The 22500-nt window shown below is 44.5% G+C and overlaps 1 protein-coding gene across 1 annotated transcript in view; it reads left to right on the top strand.

The window, feature by feature from the left end:
* LOC109903303 (zinc finger and BTB domain-containing protein 10-like) overlaps positions 1-17741 on the top strand; it is a 27110-nt gene extending 9369 nt beyond the window's left edge. Inside the window, exons 2-5 of the mRNA XM_031788993.1 lie at positions 658-1705; positions 9874-9939; positions 12349-12524; positions 14861-17741. Coding sequence (XP_031644853.1) covers positions 658-1705; positions 9874-9939; positions 12349-12524; positions 14861-15139 — 1569 coding nt within the window. The 3' untranslated portion in view covers positions 15140-17741. The remainder of the gene's footprint in view (positions 1-657; positions 1706-9873; positions 9940-12348; positions 12525-14860) is intronic.
* The last annotated feature ends 4759 nt before the right edge of the window (positions 17742-22500 follow it).

Here is a 22500-nt window from a genome sequence, read left to right as displayed (position 1 = left end):
TAGTAGTAGCAGCAGCAGCAGCAGTAGTAGTAGTAGTAGTAGTAGCAGCAGCAGCAGCAGTAGTAGTAGTAATAGTAGCAGCAGCAGCAGTAGTAGCAGCAGCAGCAGTAGTAATAGTAGCAGCAGTAGTAATAGTAGTAGCAGCAGCAGCAGCAGCAGCAGTAGTAGCAGCAGCAGCAGTAGTAGTAGTAGCAGCAGCAGTAGTAGTAGTAGTAATAGTAGCAGCAGCAGCAGTAGTAGTAGTAGTAGTAGTAGTAGCAGCAGCAGCAGCAGTAGTAGTAGTAGTAGTAGTAGCAGCAGCAGCAGCAGTAGTAGTAGTAATAGTAGCAGCAGCAGCAGTAGTAGCAGCAGCAGCAGTAGTAATAGTAGCAGCAGTAGTAATAGTAGCAGCAGTAGTAATAGTAGCAGCAGTAGTAATAGTAGTAGCAGCAGCAGCAGCAGCAGCAGTAGTAGTAGTAATAGTAGCAGCAGCAATAGTAGAATGCTTTCCTACATTTCCAGTTTCCGCCAGGTAAAGCAACCCCACACCTCACCAATTCACCTCCCCCATTATGGAGCCAGTCAGACCAGTTTTACCCCTGCCAGGTGCACCCCTGTCCTTGTCAATGTCCTTTGTGTCCCTTGCCAATAATTGTGTGTGTGTGTGTTGTCTACCAGGAGCTGGAGCGGCCTGGCTGTGAGGACCCCCCCCAGGGGACAGACATGGAGACAGAAGACTACTACAGCAATAACAAACCTAACCAGGACTCGTACTGCTACCAGCTGCTGCAGGAACTGGACAAACAACGCAAGGGAGGAATCCTGTGTGACGTCAACATCGTTGTGAGTGGAGAGGTGTTCCGGGCGCACAAGAACATCCTCGTGGCCGGGAGCCGCTACTTCAAGACCCTCTACTGCCTGACCAAGAGCGAGAACTCCTCTTCCTCATCCTCGCCATCTGACCAGACGACCACAGTCACCGTCACCCATCTCGACGTGGCGGCCGGGGCGGGGTTCTCAGTCATCCTGGACTTCCTGTATAGCGGTAACCTCCTACTGACCAGTCAGAATGCCATCGAGGTGATGTCCATGGCCTCTTTCCTCCAGATGACGGAGGTGGTGGGATCGTGTCGGGGGTTCATCAAGGAAGCACTCAACATCAGCATCAAGCAGGAGGCCCCCGACTCAGTGGTGGTGGATTACAACAAGAGGAGAACGGTGGCCAAAGATGGAGCAGGACAGCTGGGCTCGGACGGCAGCACCAACAAGAAGCCTGGATGTAACTTCTGGGCCACCAGCATCCTGTCCAAGCTGTCGATAAAAGCCAGTGGTCATGTCAACAATGGGGATCAGATAGGGGGAGGCAGCGTGAAGGAGGAGCCCAGTGATGTGATGGTATCTGCGGGGGAGGGCTGCGCTCTGGGGAGCTCCGGCTGGGGCTGTGAGAACTCGTCCGAGTCGGCTGAGAACGAGCCTCCGAGCGTTCCGGGGCCGGTGTTTGTCTGGAACGAGCCGGCTCCCGGTGCGGCGGCGGGCGGGCCGGTGGCGGTGAAGCGGGAAAATCAGAAGGCGGACCTGGGGAGCGGGCGGAGGAAAAAACAGATCACACGGCGGTTCGTCTACAACATCCCACCGGAGTCGGAAGAAGGGTTTGACGAGGGGATGTTCGTCCAGCCCTCAGCCTCCTACCCCAGGGAAGACTTCTCCTTCCTCTCTGAGAATGCCGGTACGTCACCTCACCCTCCTCTCACTCACACCAGCAGATCTTTAGGTAGCCAATGGTCAGACCAACAGTTCGATACAATTAGAGGTCTACCGATTCATCGGAATGGCCAATTAATTAGGGCCGATTTCAAGTTTTCATAACAATCGGAAATCTGTATTTTTGGACACCGATTATTTAAAAAATATTTTATTCTTTATTTATTCTTTATTTAACTAGGCAAATCAGTTAAGAACGCATTCTTATTTTCAATAACGGCCTAGGAACGGTGGGTTAACTGCCTTGTTCAGGGGCAGAATGACAGATTTTCACCTTGTCAGCTCGGGGATTCAATCTTGCAACCTTACAGTTAACTAGTCCAACGCTCTAACCACCTGATTACATTGCACTCCACGAGGAGTGCCTGTTATGCGAAATCAGTAAGAAGCCAAGGTAAGTTGCTAGCTAGCATTAAACTTATCTTATAAAAAACAATCAATCATAATCACTAGTTAACTACACATGGTTGATGATATTACTAGTTTATCTAGCGTGTCCTGCGTTGCATATAATCGATGCAGTGCGTATTCGCGAAAAAGGACTGTCGTTGCTCCAACGTGTACCTAACCATAAACATCAATTTCTTTCTTAAAAATCAATACACAAGTATATATTTTTAAACCTGCATATTTTGCAAAAATAAATCCAGGTTAGCAGGTGTAACGGGATTCTTCTGTTGAAGGAGAGGCGGACCAAAACGCAGCGTGGTTATTGTGATACATCTTTAATAAAGATGAAAATAGAACCATATACAAAAAACAAGAAAACGTGAAAAACCAGATAGGGCTGTTTTCGGTTTAACAAAGACAGGAACAATCACCCACAAACCCCAACACCAAACAGGCTACCTAAATATGGTTCCCAATCAGAGACAATGACTAACACCTGCCTCTGATTGAGAACCATATCAGGCCCAAACACAGAAACAGACAAACTAGACACACAACATAGAATGCCCACTCAGATCACACCCTGATCAAACAAAACATAGTTTGCTTTGTATGTTTCTATGGTCAGGGTGTGACAGCAGGCAATATTAACCAGGTGAAATTGTGTCACTTCTCTTGTGTTCATTGCACGCAGAGTCGGTGTATATGCAACAGTTTGGGCCACCTAATTTGCCAGAATTTTACGTAATTATGACATAACATTGAAGGTTGTACAATGTAACAGGAATATTTAGACTTAGGGATGCCACCCGTTAGATAAAATACGGAACGGTTCTGTATTTCACTGAAAGAATAAACGTTTTGTTTTCGAGATGATAGTTTCCGGATTCGACCATATTAATGACCTAAAGGCTCGTATTTCTGCGTGTTATTATGTTATAATTAAGTCTATGATTTGATAGAGCAGTCTGACTGAGCGATGGTAGGCACCAGCAGGCTCGTAAGCATTCATTCAAACAGCACATTAGTGCGTTTTGCCAGCAGCTCGTCGCTGTGCTTCAAGCATTGCGCTCTTTATGACTTCAAGCCTATCAACTCCCGAGATTAGGCTGGTGTAACCGATGTGAAATGGCTAGCTAGTTAGCGGGGTGCGCGCTAATAGCGTTTCAAACGTCACTCGCTTTGAGACTTGGAGTAGTTATTCCCCTTGGAGTAGTTATTCCCCCGCAGATTTTGTGGAGCGATGGGTAACAATGCTTCGAGGGTGGATGTTGTCGATGTGTTCCTATACTGTTACACTGGCAATACTAAAGTGCCTATAAGAACATCCAATAGTCAAAGGTATATGAAATACAAATGGTATAGAGGGAAATAGTCCTATAATTCCTATAATAACTACAACCTAAAACTTCTTACCTGGGAATATTGAAGACTCATGTTAAAAAGAACCACCAGCTTTCATATGTTCTCATGTTCTGAGCAAGGAACTGAAACGTTAGCTTTCTGCACTTTGCACTTTTACTTTCTTCTCCAACACCATACCAAATTACCAAATTGAACATGTTTCATTTTATTTGAGGCTAAATTGATTTTGATGTATTTTATTAAGTTAAAATAAGTGTTCATTCAGTATTGTTGTAATTGTTATTATTACAAATACATTTTTTAAATTGGCCAATTAATCGGTATCGGCTTTTTTTGAACCTCCAATAATCGGTATCGGTATCAGCGTTGAAAAATCATAATTGGTCGACCTCTATATACAATACAACTTTATTGTTAAACTGCACTGCACTCAATCCCCCCCATAGACAACACATAAACAACCATCAGTTCTTTAGATGACAAAACAGCAGGCCTGTTTTGGTGAACGTGTACATCCTAGCATTTTGTTTCTAGTTCCTAGACTGACATGGTATGACGACCATGCCTCTAGTCATGGCATTTAGAGTTTGTAGAAGTCTGAGTTAGTTCAGAGTTCAGCTCTGTTCCACAGTCATAGAGAGAGTACAGGAGCTATTTAACTGGTCTAACACTGACTGGACATGGCAGCTTGGCCTAGTCAGCCTCTCAGCTATGGATGACAGAGAGAGTGACTAGAGAGAGAGTGACTAGAGAGAGAGTGACTAGAGAGAGAGTGACTAGAGAGAGAGTGACTAGAGAGAGAGTGACTAGAGAGAAAGTGACTAGAGAGAGAGTGACTAGAGAGAGAGAGTGACTAGAGAGAGAGTGACTAGAGAGAAAGTGACTAGAGAGAAAGTGACTAGAGAGAGAGTGACTAGAGAGAGAGTGACTAGAGAGAGAGTGACTAGAGAGAGAGTGACTAGAGAGAGAGTGACTAGAGAGAGAGTGACTAGAGAGAGTGACAATACCCAGAGCAGTTCAGAAACTAGTTGAAATTATTTAAAATACTTTATCTGTGCTCAATTGAGCTTGCCTGGTTTAATGGACCAAAATAATAATCCTAAAACTGCAAACCCCGCCGATCTGGCACTTCAGGCAGGCTTGAGATGACGTTCAAAGGGGTTGAACGATTTCAAATAGTATTTGAACCCAGGTCTGATCCGAAGTGAATGCATTCATATATGATTATGGACAGCGTTTTTAAGCCGGCCCACTTCTCTTCTCGCCCTGCCGCCCCATACCACAGAAACCCTGGGTAATCTCAGTCTATGAGCCTGTCACACACACACACACACAGTCCCAACTCTCCCCCATTAAGCAGTGTGCTGTATGGAATGATATGATGTATTAAGTGGGAGGGAGTTCACTCCTAATGCAGGGGAAACATTCTTCCTTTGGGCTTCTTTAAACACAACTGATCTGAGCTCATGTTCCTGAACCACTTTAATGTAGAGAGGGGTGTTCCAGTAACGTGTGTCTCATCATTAATGCAACAACACCATTCCCTAATTTGGCACTTCGACATCTCCCGTTCTCTCTGTCTCTTCAGCCAATCGGAGAAAAATTCCTTCTGAAGTATAAGTGAACTGTATGTAGGAGTGTGGATTACCCTGAGGAGAAGTTGGTGTTTAGCATGGCTGAGCTCTGTAGTAGTGTGGATTACTATGAGGAGAAGCTGCTGTTTAGCATGGCTGAGCTCTGTAGTAGTGTGGATTACCATGAGGAGAAGCTGCTGTTTAGCATGGCTGAGCTCTGTAGTAGTGTGGATTACTATGAGGAGAAGCTGCTGTTTAGCATGGCTGAGCTCTGTAGTAGTGTGGATTACTATGAGGAGAAGCTGCTGTTTAGCATGGCTGAGCTCTGTAGTAGTGTGGATTACCCTGAGGAGAAGCTGCTGTTTAGCATGGCTGAGCTCTGTAGTAGTGTGGATTACTATGAGGAGAAGCTGCTGTTTAGCATGGCTGAGCTCTGTAGTAGTGTGGATTACCATGAGGAGAAGCTGCTGTTTAGCATGGCTGAGCTCTGTAGTAGTGTGGATTACTATGAGGAGAAGCTGCTGTTTAGCATGGCTGAGCTCTGTAGTAGTGTGGATTACTATGAGGAGAAGCTGCTGTTTAGCATGGCTGAGCTCTGTAGTAGTGTGGATTACCCTGAGGAGAAGCTGCTGTTTAGCATGGCTGAGCTCTGTAGTAGTGTGGATTACTATGAGGAGAAGCTGCTGTTTAGCATGGCTGAGCTCTATAGAAGCCGGATCGTGTTCATTAGGGCACAGCGTTTTAAAACATTTTGCAACAGGCAATGAAAATTATAATTTCAAATCAAATCAAAGTTTATTTGTCACGTGCGCCAAATACAACAGGTGTAGGTAGACCTTACAGTGAAATGCTTACTTACAGGCTCTAACCAATGGTGCGAGAGAAAAAAAGGTGTGTGTGTGTAAGTAAAGAAATAAAACAACAGTAAAAAGACATTTGAAATAACAGTATCAAGGCTGTATACAGACACCTGTTAGTTAGGCTTATTGAGGTAATATGTACATGTAGCTATATACAGACACCTGTTAGACAGGCTTATTGAGGTAGTATGTACATGTAGCTATATACAGACACCTATTAGTCAGGCTTATTGAGGTAGTATGTACATGTAGCTATATACAGACACCTGTTAGTCAGGCTTATTGAGGTAGTATGTACATGTAGCTATATACAGACACCTGTTAGTCAGGCTTATTGAGGTAGTATGTACATGTAGCTATATACAGACACCTATTAGTCAGGCTTATTGAGGTAATATGTACATGTAGCTATATACAGACACCTATTAGTCAGGCTTATTGAGGTAGTATGTACATGTAGCTATATACAGACACCTGTTAGTCAGGCTTATTGAGGTAGTATGTACATGTAGGTATCGTTAAAGTGACTATGCATATATGATGAACAGAGTAGCAGAAGCGTAAAAAGAAGGGTTGGTGGGTGGTGGGACACAATGCAGATAGCCTGGTTAGCCAATGTGCGGGAGCACTGGTTGGTCGAGGCAATTGAGGTAGTATGTACATGAATGTATAGTTAAAGTGACTATGCATATAAGATGAACAGAGAGTAGCAGCAGCGTAAAAGAGGGTTTGGGGGGGAGGCACACAATGCAAGTAGTCTGTGTAACCATTTGGTTAGATGTTCAGGAGTCTTATGGCTTGGGGGTAAAAACTGTTGACAAGCCTTTTCGTCCTAGACTTGGCACTCCGGTACCACTTGCCATGCGGTAGTAGAGAGAACAGTCTATGACTGGGGTGGCTGGGGTCTTTGACCATTTTTAGGGCCTTCCTCTGACACCGCCTGGTGTAGAGGTCCTGGATGGCAGGCAGCTTTGCCCCAGTAATGTACTGGGCCGTACGCACTACCCTCTGAAGTGCCTTGCGATCGGAGGCCGAGCAATTGTCGTACCAGACAGTGATGAAACCGCTCAGGATGCTCTCGATGTTGCAGCTGCAGAACCTTTTGAGGATCTCAGGAACCATGCCAAATCTTTTTCGTTTCTTGAGGGGGAATAGGCTTTGTCGTGCCCTCTTCACGACTGTCATGGTGTGTTTGGACCAATCTAGTTTGTTGTTGATGTGGACACCAAGGAATTTGAAGCTCTCAACCTGCTCCACTACAGACCCGTCGATGAGAATGGGGACGTGCTCGGTGCTCCTTTTCCTGTAGTCCACAATCATCTCCTTAGTCTTGGTTACGTTGAGGGATAGGTTGTTATTCTGGCACCACCCGGCCAGGTCTCTGACCTCCTCCCTATAGGCTGTCTATACGTTGTCGGTGATCAGGCCGACATTGTTGTGTCGTAAGCAAAAATTAATGATGGTGTTGGAATCGTGCCTGGCCATGCAGTCGTGGGTGAACAGGGAGTACAGGAGGGGACTGATCACGCCTGGGGAACTCCAGTGTTGAGGATCAGCGTGGCAGATGTGTTGCTACCTACCCTCACCACCTGGGGGCGGCCTGTCAGGAAGTCCAGGATCCAGTTGCAGAGGGAGGTGTTTAGTCCCAGGATCCTTAGCTTGGTGAGGGTACTATGGTGTTGAATGCTGAGCTGTAGTCGGTGAACAGCAGTCTCACATAGGTGTTCCGTTTGTCCAGGTGGGAAAGGGCAGTGTGGAGTGCAATAGAGATTGCATCATCTGTGGATCTGTTTGGGCGGTATGCAAATTGAAGTGGGTCTAGGGTTTCTGGAATAATGGTGTTGATGTGAGCCATTACCAACCTTTTAAAGCACTTCATGGCTATGGACGTGAGTGCTACGGGTCTGTAATCATTTAGGCAGGTTGCCTTCGTGTTCTTGGGCACAGGGATTATGGTGGTCTGCTTTGATTTAGCTCGTCTGGTAGGCTCATGTCACTGGGCAGCTCGCGGCTGTGCTTCCCTTTGTAGTCTGTAATAGTTTGCAAGCCCTGCAACATCCGACGAGCGTCGGAGCCGGTGTAATATGATTCAGTCTTAGCCCTGCATTGATGCTTTGCCTGTTTTGATGGTTCGTCACAGGGTATTTCTTGTAAGTTTCCGGGTTAGAGTCCCGCACCTTGAAAGTGAATGTTGCCTGTAATTCATGGCTTCTGGTTGGGATATGCACAGACCGCCCCCCTCGTCTTACCGGAGTGTGCTGTTCTATCCTGCCGGTGCAGCATATATCCCGCTAGCTGAATATCCATGTCGTCATTCAGCCACGATCCCGTGAAACATAGGATTTTACCATTTCTGATGTCCCGTTGGTAGGATATTATTGATCGTACCTCGTCTAATTTATTGTCCAATGATTGCATGTTTGCGAGTAATATTGACGGTAACGGCAGCATTCCTAGGTTTCTTCTGCGGGTCCGGACGAGGCATCCAACTCTTCTTCCTCTGCGTCACTTCCTTTTGTGAATAATTGGGATGTCTGCCCTGTGGGGTGTTTGGAGAATATCGTGTAAGTCCTGCTTATTGTTGTTGTTGAAGAAATCTTTGTCTAATCCGAGGTGAGTGATCGCTGTCCTGATATCTAGAAGCTCTTTTCTTCCGTAAGATACGGTTGCAGAAACATTATGTACAAAATCATTTACAAATAACGCGAAAAAAACACATAATAGCACAATTGGTAAGGAGACCGTAAAACGGCGGCCATCTCCTCCGGCGCCATTTTCATTAATCAGCCACGATTCCTAGTGAACAGGTCCCGATAGTCTCTCCCTGTTCCAGTCTGTTCTCTTATGCTTGGTGCCGGAAAAACAGGAGCTATGATTTAGGTGAGGATCCCTCCCCCCCCTGCTTTACTATAGCAGAGCTGCTGGTTTCATGGCTATAAATGATTGGTTCCTCTCCAAACAACACACAATTAACTCTTAAGGTCTGACCCTCTCTCCCTCCCTAATCCCCCCTAATGCACTGGGGCTGTCCTCGCCATTCCAAATATTGACCCAGGCAGGCAGGCAGGCTGGCTGGCAGGCAGGATAGAGAATGGGACCTGTGGTCAGGTTCTTAACAATAGGTTCTGAGGTCCAGGCCCAGAGATATGGCTAATTAAGCCTGTTCAGTGATCCTAAGTGAGGGGCTGAGGGCTCCATCCTGTGATTCACATGTTAATACACAGCCCAGCGGGAGAGGCTGCTGAACACGCTGTCCTGGCTAGAAGAAGTGTACCTACATACAGTAGCAGACAGACAGGCAGGCTAGGGAATGGATGTCAGAACACAGGCAGCACCATGGTTGTGTTCGTCTGGGATTAGGCACCAGGGTCGTGTTCCTCTGGGATTAGGCACTAAAGTCGTGTTCATTTGGGATTAGGCACCAGGGTCGTGTTCATCTGGGATTAGGCACCAGGGTCGTGTTAATTTGGGATTAGGCACCAGGGTCGTGTTCATTTGGGATTAGGCACCAGGGTCGTGTTAATTTGGGATTGGGCACCAGGGTCGTGTTCATTTGGGATTGGGCACCAGGGTCGTGTTCATTTGGGATTGGGCACCAGGGTCGTGTTCATTTGGGATTAGGCACCAGGGTCGTGTTCATTTGGGATTAGGCACCAGGGTCGTGTTCATTTGGGATTAGGCACCAGGGTCGTCTTCATTTGGGATTAGGCACCAAACGGAAAGAACAAAGGCAGACTGAAACAGGGAGTGTCTTTTTCAAATAAGAAACTCACATTTTTGTTCTAACTAAGTTTTAAACCGGTTTGCTAGAGGTGTGCCCAGCTGAACAAGACCCTGGGGTAGGTGGGGCCTGGTGTTTGTGTACGTAAGGGGGTGTCTGCCCCCCCCCCCCCCCCCAAAAGCTTTCATACCCTCTAATCATGTCTTTGTTTCTCCTCTCACAGAACTGGCCAATCAGTTTCAGTACAGCCTCCTGCAAGAGTCCCAGCAAGGGGAGTCCTGGGAGAATGGTAAGAGTTGTGTTCTCCTTAAATTATACCATATAGTAGATGGCCCCAGTGGCAGATATATGTTCAGACTTACTGATTCAATATTACCAAACACATTCTTATGACAGATTTGTTTTCACACCTTATGTCATGAACCTAATTCGGTGGTTGGTTAATGTGATGACGATCAAAGATGTGAATATTTCCGTTATTGTAGGTTGTTCTGGATAGGAGATAAATGACTTACGCAGATATCCTCCAAGACGGTGTTGTGAATAGCACATTAGCCAGTTGAACACAGCACACAGGTGACCTGTTTTTCCTCAGCCCCCTGGCAACCTGGCCTGCTTGACAACTCTTTTGTTTAGGGCGTCTTGACTCAAACAAAGACAAAGGCAGGACCCTATCATGCAGCTGTCTGTGATGTGAGCCTAGCCAGCCAAATCAATAGTTTGACTACAGTCACATCTACACTTGTCCCTTAGGTGGTTAGTGGGTGTTACGACATCACTACACATTTCTCACATACTAGATTTGTCAAACATCTTTCTTCACAATGGTGTAAATTGGTTATGGAGGCTGTACTAGACTTTAGCCTGATGTGTTGATCTCTGTTAATAGCAGCTGAGGTACAGCATTTCCTGACACATTCTTTCCTAACTACACATCAGGAATATTTGTGGGTTAATGGTAAAACTAGTTTTTGGTAGAGAAATCAAATTATACTTATTTGGTTACTCCCTAGGCAGTAGTGTAGCCATGACAACACGACAGTTTAGTATTTAACTGAGTGTTTTTCCTTCCCATAACACCATAGTAAACATGATGTCCTTTCACTGAGGATTCAACCACACATGACCCCTCATCCCACCACCACCACACATGACCCCTCATCCCACCACCACACACACGACCCCTCATCCCACCACCACACCCACGACCCCTCATCCCACCACTACACCCACGACCCCTCATCCCACCACCACCACACACATGACCCCTCATCCCACCACACCCACGACCCCTCAACCCACCACCACCACACACATGACCCCTCATCCCACCACCACCACCACACATGACCCCTCTACCCACCACCACACACATGACCCCTCATCCCATCACCACAACACACATGACCCCTCATCCCACCACCACAACACACATGACCCCTCATCCCACCACCACACACATGACCCCTCATCCCACCACCACAACACACATGACCCCTCATCCCACCACCACCACACACATGACCCCTCATCCCACCACCACCACACACACGACCCTCATCCCACCACCACCACACCCAACAACCCCTCATCCCACCACCACCACACCCAACGACCCCTCATCCCACCACCACCACACCCAATGACCCCTCATCCCACCACCACCACACCCAATGACCCCTCATCCCACCACCACCACACACATGACCCCTCATCCCACCACCACCACACACATGACCCCTCATCCCACCACCACCACACACATGACCCCTCATCCCACCACCACCACCACACATGACCCCTCATCCCACCACCACCACCACACATGACCCCTCATCCCACCACCACCACACATGACCCCTCATCCCACCACCACCACACATGACCCCTCATCCCACCAACACCACACATGACCCCTCATCCCACCACCACCACACATGACCCCTCATCCCACCACCACACACATGACCCCTCATCCCACCACCACACACATGACCCCTCATCCCACCACCACCACACACATGACCCCTCATCCCACCACCACCACCACACATGACCCCTCATCCCACCACCACCACACATGACCCCTCATCCCACCACCACCACACATGACCCCTCATCCCACCACCACCACACATGACCCCTAATCCCACCACCACCACACATGACCCCTAATCCCACCACCACCACACATGACCCCTCATCCCACCACCACCACACACATGACCCCTCATCCCACCACCACCACACACATGACCCCTCATCCCACCACCACCACCACACACATGACCCCTCGTCCCACCACCACCACACACATGGCCCCTCATCCCACCACCACCACACACATGACCCCTCATCCCACCACCACACACATGACCCCTCGTCCCACCACCACCACACACATGACCCCTCATCCCACCACCACCACCACACACATGACCCCTCGTCCCACCACCACCACACACATGACCCCTCATCCCACCACCACCACACACATGACCCCTCATCCCACCACCACACACATGACCCCTCATCCCACAACTCCTCTCTTTAATTGGGAAGTGAAGAACCAAGGGGTTCTACCGCCAGAGACTGGGGCAGCTCTACAAATGACTGCCCCCAAGTCAGCTCTTCCATTATCTGTGTCAATGTGGATTTGATCATCTGTTTAGAAAGCAACCTGGTGTGTTTCTCTCAGGCGAGTCGTCCGACACGGCCCTGAATAAGCTCAAGTGTCCCCACTGTAACTACATCGCCAAGCACCGGAGAACACTAAAGAGGCACCTCATCATTCACTCTGGCGTCCGCTCCTTCAGCTGTGATCTCTGTGGCAAGCTGTTCACCCGCAGAGAGCACGTCAAGAGACATTCCCTGGTAAGACCCTACCCGAACTGTTCATTCCCTGGTTAGAACCTACCCGAACTGCTCATTCCCTGGTTAGAACCTACCCGAACTGTTCATTCCCTGGTTAGAACCTACCCGAACTGTTCATTCCCTGGTTAGAACCTACCCGAACTGTTCATTCCCTGGTTAGAACCTACCCGAACTGTTCATTCCCTGGTTAGAACCTACCCGAACTATTCATTCCCTGGTTAGAACCTACCCTGGTTAGAACCTACCCTAACTGTTCATTCCCTGGTTAGAACCTACCCTAACCGTTCATTCCCTGGTTAGAACCTACCCTAACTGTTCATTCCCTGGTTAGAACCTACCCTAACTGTTCATTCCCTGGTTAGAACCTACCCTAACTGTTCATTCCCTGGTTAGAACCTACCCTAACTGTTCATTCCCTGGTTAGAACCTACCCTAACTGTTCATTCCCTGGTTAGAACCTACCCTAACTGTTCATTCCCTGGTTAGAATCCAGGCTGAATCACATCCGGCCGTGATTGGGAGTCCCATAGGGCGGCACACAATTGGCCCAGCGTTTTCCAGGTTTGGCCGGGGTAGGCTATCATTTGTAAATAAGAATTTGTTCTTAACTGACTTGCCTAGTTAAATAAGGTTAAATAAAAAATAATTAAGCTCCCGGCTGCTATCAAATCCATATCCCACCCCTAGTTATCCAAACCTAACATACCTGCCAATACATTTTCAGCAATATCGCTGGTCTGTCTGTGTGGCGTGCGTGCTTGTCTGTCTATCATTCAGTTTGTATAGCCAGTTTATATCATGATAACTGTCTTGTGGGTAGACAGAAAGACATTCCCCCAAAACCTTCTCAATTAAATGTTAACTGCAAAGTAAGCATGTCTGGTGTAATCATGGTTGTTTATATCAATCTGGTGGGCTTGACATATGCAGCATAACAACTAGACCAGCACATTCCTCTGTCGCAAAATGCTCAATTAAAGGGGTATTACACCCTAAAAAATGATCTTCTGATATGATTTCAGCGTTGACATGGACTCAGAACATCCCATTTCGTTGTTTCTCTATGAATAATTGTAATTTTGAGAGTTCCATTTTTTTTTATAAATCCCCAAACCAGGAAAAACATTATCACACAAAGGCACCCCCACCTCCCTCTTCAAAACATTATCACATAGAGGCACCCCCACCTCCCTCTTCAAAACATTATCACACAGAGGCACCCCCACCTCCCTCTTCAAAACATTATCACACAGAGGCACCCCCACCTCCCTCCTCAAAACATTATCACAGAGACACCCCCACCTCCCTCTTCAAAACATTATCACACAGAGACACCCCCACCTCCCTCTTCAAAACATTATCACACAGAGGCACCCCCACCTCCCTCTTCAAAACATTATCACACAGAGGCACCCCCACCTCCCTCCTCAAAACATTATCACAGAGACACCCCCACCTCCCTCTTCAAAACATTATCACACAGAGACACCCCCACCTCCCTCTTCAAAACATTATCACACAGAGGCACCCCCACCTCCCTCTTCAAAACATTATCACACAGAGGCACCCCCACCTCCCTCTTCAAAACATTATCACAGAGACACCCCCACCTCCCTCTTCAAAACATTATCACACAGAGGCACCCCCACCTCCCTCTTCAAAACATTATCACACAGACACCCCCACCTCCCTCTTCAAAACATTATCACACAGAGACACCCCCACCTCCCTCTTCAAAACATTATCACACAGAGGCACCCCCACCTCCCTCTTCAAAACATTATCACACAGAGGCACCACCACCTCCCTCTTCAAAACATTATCACACAGAGGCACCCCCACCTCCCTCTTCAAAACATTATCACACAGAGGCACCCCACCTCCCTCTTCAAAACATTATCACAGAGACACCCACACCTCCCTCTTCAAAACATTATCACACAGAGACACCCCCACCTCCCTCTTCAAAACATTATCACACAGAGACACCCCCACCTCCCTCTTCAAAACATTATCACACAGAGACACCCCCACCTCCCTCTTCAAAATATTATCACACTGTCCTCATAACTCTGTCCTCCACCCTCTCTCTCTCTCTCTCTCTCTCTTTCTCTTTCTCTTTCTGTGTGTCCTCCATAACTCTGTCCTCCATCACTCTGTACTCCACCCTTCCTCTCTGTAGAAGTCTCTCCCATGACTTTAGCTGGATTTTTGTATTTATGATTCCAGGATCTTTCTAGGAGTTTCTCAGTTCCAAGTTTCCAATAATTCTGACAGCACATGAACGCTGCATTAACCCTTGTCCCTCTCTCTCGTCCCCCTCTCCCTCCCTACAGGTGCACAAGAAGGACAAAAAGTACAAGTGCATGGTATGCAAGAAGATCTTCATGCTGGCGGCCAGCGTGGGGATCCGGCACGGCTCACGGCGCTATGGTGTGTGTGTGGACTGTGCTGAATCCCACCAGTCCACGCAGGAGGGCCTGGAGTCCCTGGAGGTGTTCGTCCGCGAGGATGATGACTTTGAGGGGGAGGAGCCTGACGAGGACATGGCTGAGGAGGGGGAGGAGCCTAACGACAACGACCAATCCAACTTGGAGGGTGACACTGGTAGCTAAAGATTTTTTTTTAAATTAAATAAAGCTGGTAAACAATCAACAACTCCAAAGTGCTATCAAACCTCGAGGTTACTTACACGGTTTAGTGCTATCAAACCTCGAGGTTACAAAGAGAGAAGCTTTGGTAGAGCGGGACTCCAAGATGTACAGATATTCTATGTGTCACTCTGGGCCTAGTGCTCACTAGAGAAAGAGAGACATGAAATATTGAAATCAGGTTTATGGTGATTTTGTTTGGGGGTGGGAGGGGGGGGGTGTACAGCGTTTTTAGTTGCAATAGACCAATCTTAAGAAATATTATTTAATTTATGAAAGAAGTTTTTATGGTCTTATTCAATTCTATAATTTTTTTCTGTTTTGTAAACTGCTATCAATGAGTTTCAGTATTTGCCTGTACTTCCTGTCAGTTCTGTAACTATGTTGCTAGGTGCATGTTGTTAGACAGAAGGACGTGAAAGAAAGGGCATTATTTGCCGACAGGAAGATTTGATGTTTAGATGACCTGAACATTATGATTTACTATTCTATCTTTTCCCTGCACAAATCTTGGAACCAAAAAAAATCTGTTTTGTGACTATTTTATCACAGCCATATTTATGAGTTTAAGTTAAGTGGGCTGTGCTATTGTGCCAAGCAGAAAGCACAGCAAGATTTATCAGGAGACAATAAACTACTGAGAGAAACAAAAGTCGAGCAGAGAAAAAAAAAGGAAAAATATTTAGAAAAAAAGAAGTGAAAGTACCAGGGGAAATGTTATTTGCTAGCTTTATACCAATCACAGCACCACACAGTAACACTTTATAAAGCATTTTGACATTCACTTAAAGCTTGAATTTTGCCAAATGACGGAAATGTTTGGTGCTGTAATGTTTATGTTGCGAGATACTGGACCTACAGCTGTATATGATGTTTATAATCATAAAGCCTGAAATGACTCATATATATATATATATATTAATCAGCTATCTATAGAACACTGTTGTGCTACGGCGCCTATCAGGAATGCTTTGCCATTGTCTTTTTGTATTTAATGCACACACACACACGCACACACACACACACACACACACACGCTCGCTCACATACCATTTTGTAGAACTACCGGCAGTACTTGTAAACATGATGTAGGGACCTAAGTTAAAAAGATACCTTTATATATATATCAAGTAGTGATATACTATAGCTATATATATATATATATATATATATATATTTGGTAGTATTTTAAAGAGTGCAGATATATGAAGTCTGAAAGACAAACTCCATTTTGAAAAGTTATAATTTTTTACAATCAGTTTATTTAATTTGATAGAAGTATCTTTATATTGTCTGCCAGGTAGGAAAACACTTTGTTCAATACAAACTAAAGATCGATGATGCGTAACAGACATGCACTTACTACTATTTTGCGTTCATGAAAATCATTTTGTTTTTCCATGTCTTTTCTTGCTCCCCCAAAGTGGGTCTGAATGGAACTGTTTTCCTCTTTTTCTTAAATGTTTTGTTATTTAATATTATTATATTGGCTCCGAAATGCAATCAAGACTGTTAATTTCTATCTATTTGTCCAACCAAATTGTTTATTAATTATTGTTGAGATAGCCAGGTAATCTCTACAGTATGTAGAGACCTGCTTGTGTATGTAATTGTCAGAAAAAAAAAAAAATATCATTCACTTTACCCTAAATGTATATATAGTTTTATTTGTCCTTTTATAATGTATTTCCTTATCCTTTTTTATTTAATTAATCACGTATTTGATAAGAAATATGGATTGTTTGCAGGTTAAAACCTAGGAACAGCAGTTCGTCCAAAGGCAGTGGATATATCGAAGTGCTATAATTATACAGAAATGTTTGATTTCCCTGTACTCCAAATGCAAATGTATTTTAAAGAAAGCTCCTATAGAGATATCCTCATCCATGTTCATACAATATGATTTACCTTCAAATCACTGGGAGGGATCTTATATATGAAAAAAAAAAAGAAGATTTATCTTGTTTATTTTACTTAATGGAACACACTCAGCTGCAGTTGGCTTGTTTTAAAATCTTGGCCTTGTGTTGTGTCATACTGGGGTGCCTTCAGAAGGCACTGTACTTGTCCAATAAAAAAAAATAAAAAAAAACGTGTTTTAATTTTCCATTGCAAAATGTGTTGTTACGGTGTGCCCTAATGAACACGTCCCTAACCTTCCACTCTATCTGATCACACCTGTGCTCGTCCATCAAACTGTTTCTGTTTTACTGTACAACGGATGATCTCAAGATGACTTATTGTTTTAGATGTTATTATGCTGTACTGTAATGGACAAATCAAGGAAAACACTACTACAGAAACAGTTTGATTTAAAACATTTTCAGCTGTATTTTTTAAAAGATATTTTAAATGGTGTATTTTTCAACTCTCTTTTCAAACTACAGCGATGCAAAACCAATGGGCCTTTTCCTGGGCTCCACCCTGAACACAAAACAAGTCAGGTTACTCTTTTTACAGTTTTTTTTTCAAGGTTTTCAAAAATGAATTACATTCTCCTTTTTCTGTTTCAATTGTACTACTGTTCCTCTATAATACATATTCCAAATAAAACGCTTAAACTTGATCTGTGGTTCATTTATTTAAGATTATTTTGTATCATTTCGCATTCTATTCTTTACCCATTTCTGAATACTCCTTATCTATGTTGTGTTTACATGGGGAAAGGACCGCTATTACTCAGTCCTTATCTATGCTGTGTTTACATGGGGAAAGGACAGCTATTACTCAGTCCTTATCTATGCTGTGTTTACATGGGGAAAGGACAGCTATTACTCAGTCCTTATCTATGTTGTGTTTACATGGGGAAAGGACAGCTATTACTCAGTCCTTATCTATGCTGTGTTTACATGGGGAAAGGACAGCTATTACTCAGTCCTTATCTATGCTGTGTTTACATGGGGAAAGGACAGCTATTACTCAGTCCTTATCTATGTTGTGTTTGCATGGGGAAAGGACAGCTATTACTCAGTCCTTATCTATGCTGTGTTTACATGGGGAAAGGACAGCTATTACTCAGTCCTTATCTATGCTGTGTTTACATGGGGAAAGGACAGCTATTACTCAGTCCTTATCTATGCTGTGTTTACATGGGGAAAGGACAGCTATTACTCAGTCCTTATCTATGCTGTGTTTACATGGGGAAAGGACAGCTATTACTCAGTCCTTATCTATGTTGTGTTTACATGGGGAAAGGACAGCGATTACTCAGTCCTTATCTATGTTGTGTTTACATGGGGAAAGGACAGCTATTACTCAGTCCTTATCTATGTTGTGTTTACATGGGGAAAGGACAGCTATTACTCAGTCCTTATCTATGTTGTGTTTACATGGGGAAAGGACAGCTATTACTCAGTCCTTATCTATGCTGTGTTTACATGGGGAAAGGACAGCTATTACTCAGTCCTTATCTATGCTGTGTTTACATGGGAAAAGGACAGCTATTACTCAGTCCTTATCTATGCTGTGTTTACATGGGGAAAGGACAGCTATTACTCAGTCCTTATCTATGCTGTGTTTACATGGGGAAAGGACAGCTATTACTCAGTCCTTATCTATGCTGTGTTTACATGGGGAAAGGACAACTATTACTCAGTCCTTATCTATGCTGTGTTTACATGGGGAAAGGACAGCTATTACTCAGTCCTTATCTTTGTTGTGTTTACATGGGGAAAGGACAGCTATGGTTCACTATAACCTACAGTCATGATACACTGACCAAAAATATAAATGCAACTTGTGTTGGTCCCATGTCTCATAAGCTGAAATAAAAGATCCCAGAAATGTTCCATATGCACAAAAAGCAGATTTCTCTCAAATTTTGTGCACAAATTTGTTTATATCTCTTAGTTAGTATTTCTCCTTTGCCAAAATAATCCATCCACCTGACAGGTGTGGTATATCAAGAAGCTGATTAAACAGCATGATCATTACACAAGTACACCTCGTGCTGGGGACAATAAAAGGCCAGTCTAAAATATGCCGTTTTGTCACACAGCACAATGCCTCAGATGTCTCAAGTTTTGAGGGAGCGTGCAATTGGCATGCTGACTGCAGTCCACCAGAGCAGTTGCCAGATAATTTAAGGTTCATTTCTCTACCATAAGCCACCTCCAATGTTGTTTTAGAGAATTTTGCAGTACGTCTAACCGGCCTCAACTGCAGGCCATGTGTATGGCGTCGTGTGGGCAAGCGGTTTGCTAATGTCAACGTTGTGAACAGAGTGACCCATGGTGGCGGTGGGGTTATGGTATGGGCAAGCATAAGCTACAGACAATGAACACAACTGCATTTAGCAATGGCAATTTGAATTCACAGAGATACCGTGATGAGATCCTGAGGGCCGTTGTCGTGCCATTCATCCGCCACCATCACCTCATGTTTCAGCAGGATAACACAATTCTGTACACATTTCCTGGAAGCTGAAAATGCCCAAGTTCTTCCATGGTCTGCATACTCACCAGACATGTCACACAGATGCTCTGGATCGATGTGTACGACAGCGTGTTCCAGTTGCCGCCAATATTCAGCCAATATCCAACTTTGCACAGCCATTGAAGAGGAGTGGGACAACATTCCACAGGCCACAATCAACAGCCTGATCAACTCTATGGGAAGAAGATGTGTCACGCTGCATGAGACAAATGGTGGTCACACCAGATACTGACTGGTTTTCTGATCCACACCCCTACTTTATTTTTTAAGGTATCTGTGACCAACAGATGTTTATCTGTATTCCCAGTCATGTGAAATCCATAGATTAGGGCCTAATGAATTTGTCAATTGACTGATTTCCTTATCAAATCAAAATCAAATCAAATTTATTTATATAGCCCTTCGTACATCAGCTGATATCTCAAAGTGCTGTACAGAAACCCAGCCTAAAACCCCAAACAGCAAGCAATGCAGGTGTAGAAGCACGGTGGCTAGGAAAAACTCCCTAGAAAGGCCAATACCTAGGAAGAAACCTAGAGAGGAACCAGGCTATGTGGGGTGGCCAGTCCTCTTCTGGCTGTGCCGGGTGGAGATTATAACAGAACATGGCCAAGATGTTCAAATGTTCATAAATGACCAGCATGGTCGAATAATAATAAGGCAGAACAGTTGAAACTAGAGCAGCAGCACAGTCAGGTGGAAGTTGAAACTGGAGCAGCAGCATGGCCAGGTGGACTGGGGACAGCAAGGAGTCATCATGTCAGGTAGTCCTGGGGCATGGTCCTAGGGCTCAGGTCCTCCGAGAGAGAGAAAGAAAGAGAGAAGGAGAGAATTAGAGAACGCACACTTAGATTCACACAGGACACCGAATAGGACAGGAGAAGTACTCCAGATATAACAAACTGACCCCCTATATGACCTGTAACTCATGCTGTTAATATTCAGTATACATCAGATCAAATTTGATTGGTTACATACACATGTTTAGCAGATGTTATTGCTGGTGTAGCGAAATGCTTGTGTTTGTAGCTCCAACAATGCAGTAATATTTAACAATACACAACAATACACAACAATACACACACATCTAAAGTAAAATAATGATATTAAGAATATATAAATATTTGGACAAGCAAAGTCGGAGCGGCATAGACTGAAATACAGTATATACATATGAGATGAGTAATGCAAAATATGTAAAATGATTAAAGTGACTAGTGTTCCATTATTAAAGTGACTAGTGTTCCATTATTAAAGTGACTAGTGTTCCATTATTAAAGTGACTAGTGTTCCATTATTAAAGTGACTAGTGTTCCATTATTAAAGTGACTAGTGTTCCATTATTAAAGTGACTAGTGTTCCATTATTAAAGTGACTCGTGTTCCATCATTAAAGTGACTAGTGTTCCATTATTAAAGTGACTAGTGTTCCATTATTAAAGTGACTAGTGTTCCATTCTTAAAGTGACTAGTGTACCATTATTAAAGTGACTAGTGTTCCATTATTAAAGTGATTAGTGTTCCATTATTAAAGTGTCTGGTGTTCCATTATTAAAGTTTCTAGTGTTCCATTATTAAAGTGGCCAGCCTCTATGTGCTAGTGATGGTTATTTAACAGTCTAATGACCTTGAGATAGAAGCTGTTTTTCAGCCTCTCTGTCTCAGCTTTGAGGCACCTGTACTGACCTTGCCTTCTAGATGACAGCTGGGTGAACAGGCAGTGGCTCGGGTGGTTGTTGTCCTTGATGATCTTTTTGGCCTTCCTGTGACATTGGGTGCTGTAGGTGTCCTGGAGGGCAGGTAAATTGCAACCAGTGATGCGTTGTGCAGACTGGTCCACCACCCAAAGGACATTCAGCCAACTTCAAACAACTGTGGGGAACCATTGGAGTCAACATGGGCCAGCATCAGTGTGGAACGCTTCAACACCTTGTAGAGTCCATGCCCCAACGAACTGGGGCAGTTCTGAGGGAAAAGAGGGGTGCAACTCAATATCAGAAAGGTGTTCTTAATGTTTTGTAGTCAGTGTAAATAAAGGTACAGCCCGATAACCTATAATAACAACACGCCCTGTCATCTAATATGACTCAATACTGCCATCTAGTGGTTGGCTTGGGCTATAAAACATTCAGTGATGAGATTCTTATTCTCGCCACAAGGTGGGAGCACTTCACCTCATCCTGTGTTACAGCCATAGACATAAAGCAAAGAGATGGCCCAGCTAGATCGCCATGGTTACGGTACTGTAAGTCAACACATCTCTGGCTCCATCGACTCAGCACCGCTAACACTCACAGACACAGGTACAGGTCAGCATGACGTGAAAGGGAGTTTATATCATGTATCCTTAGATAGCAGTTGGTGTTACACAACATTCAAAGGTAGTTTGGTGGTTATATAGTATAGTGAATCTCTGCAATGAACTCAGCAACAACCTTTTTGTTGCATTTGACAATTTGGCCTACTGTAAATTACATTAGATTAATTTGTCATGCCTACTGTAAGTTACTTTACATTAGTATGTTAGGCCTACTGTAAGTTACTTTACATTAGTATGTTAGGCCTACTGTAAATGACTTTACATTAGTATGTTAGGCCTACTGTAAGTTACTTTACATTAGTATGTTAGGCCTACTGTAAATGACTTTACATTAGTATGTTAGGCCTACTGTAAGTTACTTTACATTAGTATGTTAGGTCTACTGTAAGTTACTTTACATTAGTATGTTAGGCCTACTGTAAGTTACTTTACATTAGTATGTTAGGCCTACTGTAAATGACTTTACATTAGTATTTTAGGCCTACTGTAAGTTACTTTACATTAGTATGTTAGGCCTACTGTAAATTACTTTACATTAGTATTTTAGGCCTAATGTAAGTTACTTTACATTA

Source organism: Oncorhynchus kisutch, linkage group LG14 (assembly GCF_002021735.2).
Source record: "Oncorhynchus kisutch isolate 150728-3 linkage group LG14, Okis_V2, whole genome shotgun sequence".
Classification (NCBI taxonomy): Eukaryota; Metazoa; Chordata; class Actinopteri; order Salmoniformes; family Salmonidae; genus Oncorhynchus; species Oncorhynchus kisutch.
The sequence above is the reverse complement of the archived record's forward strand: the minus strand, read 5'-3'. Positions and strand labels throughout refer to the sequence as shown.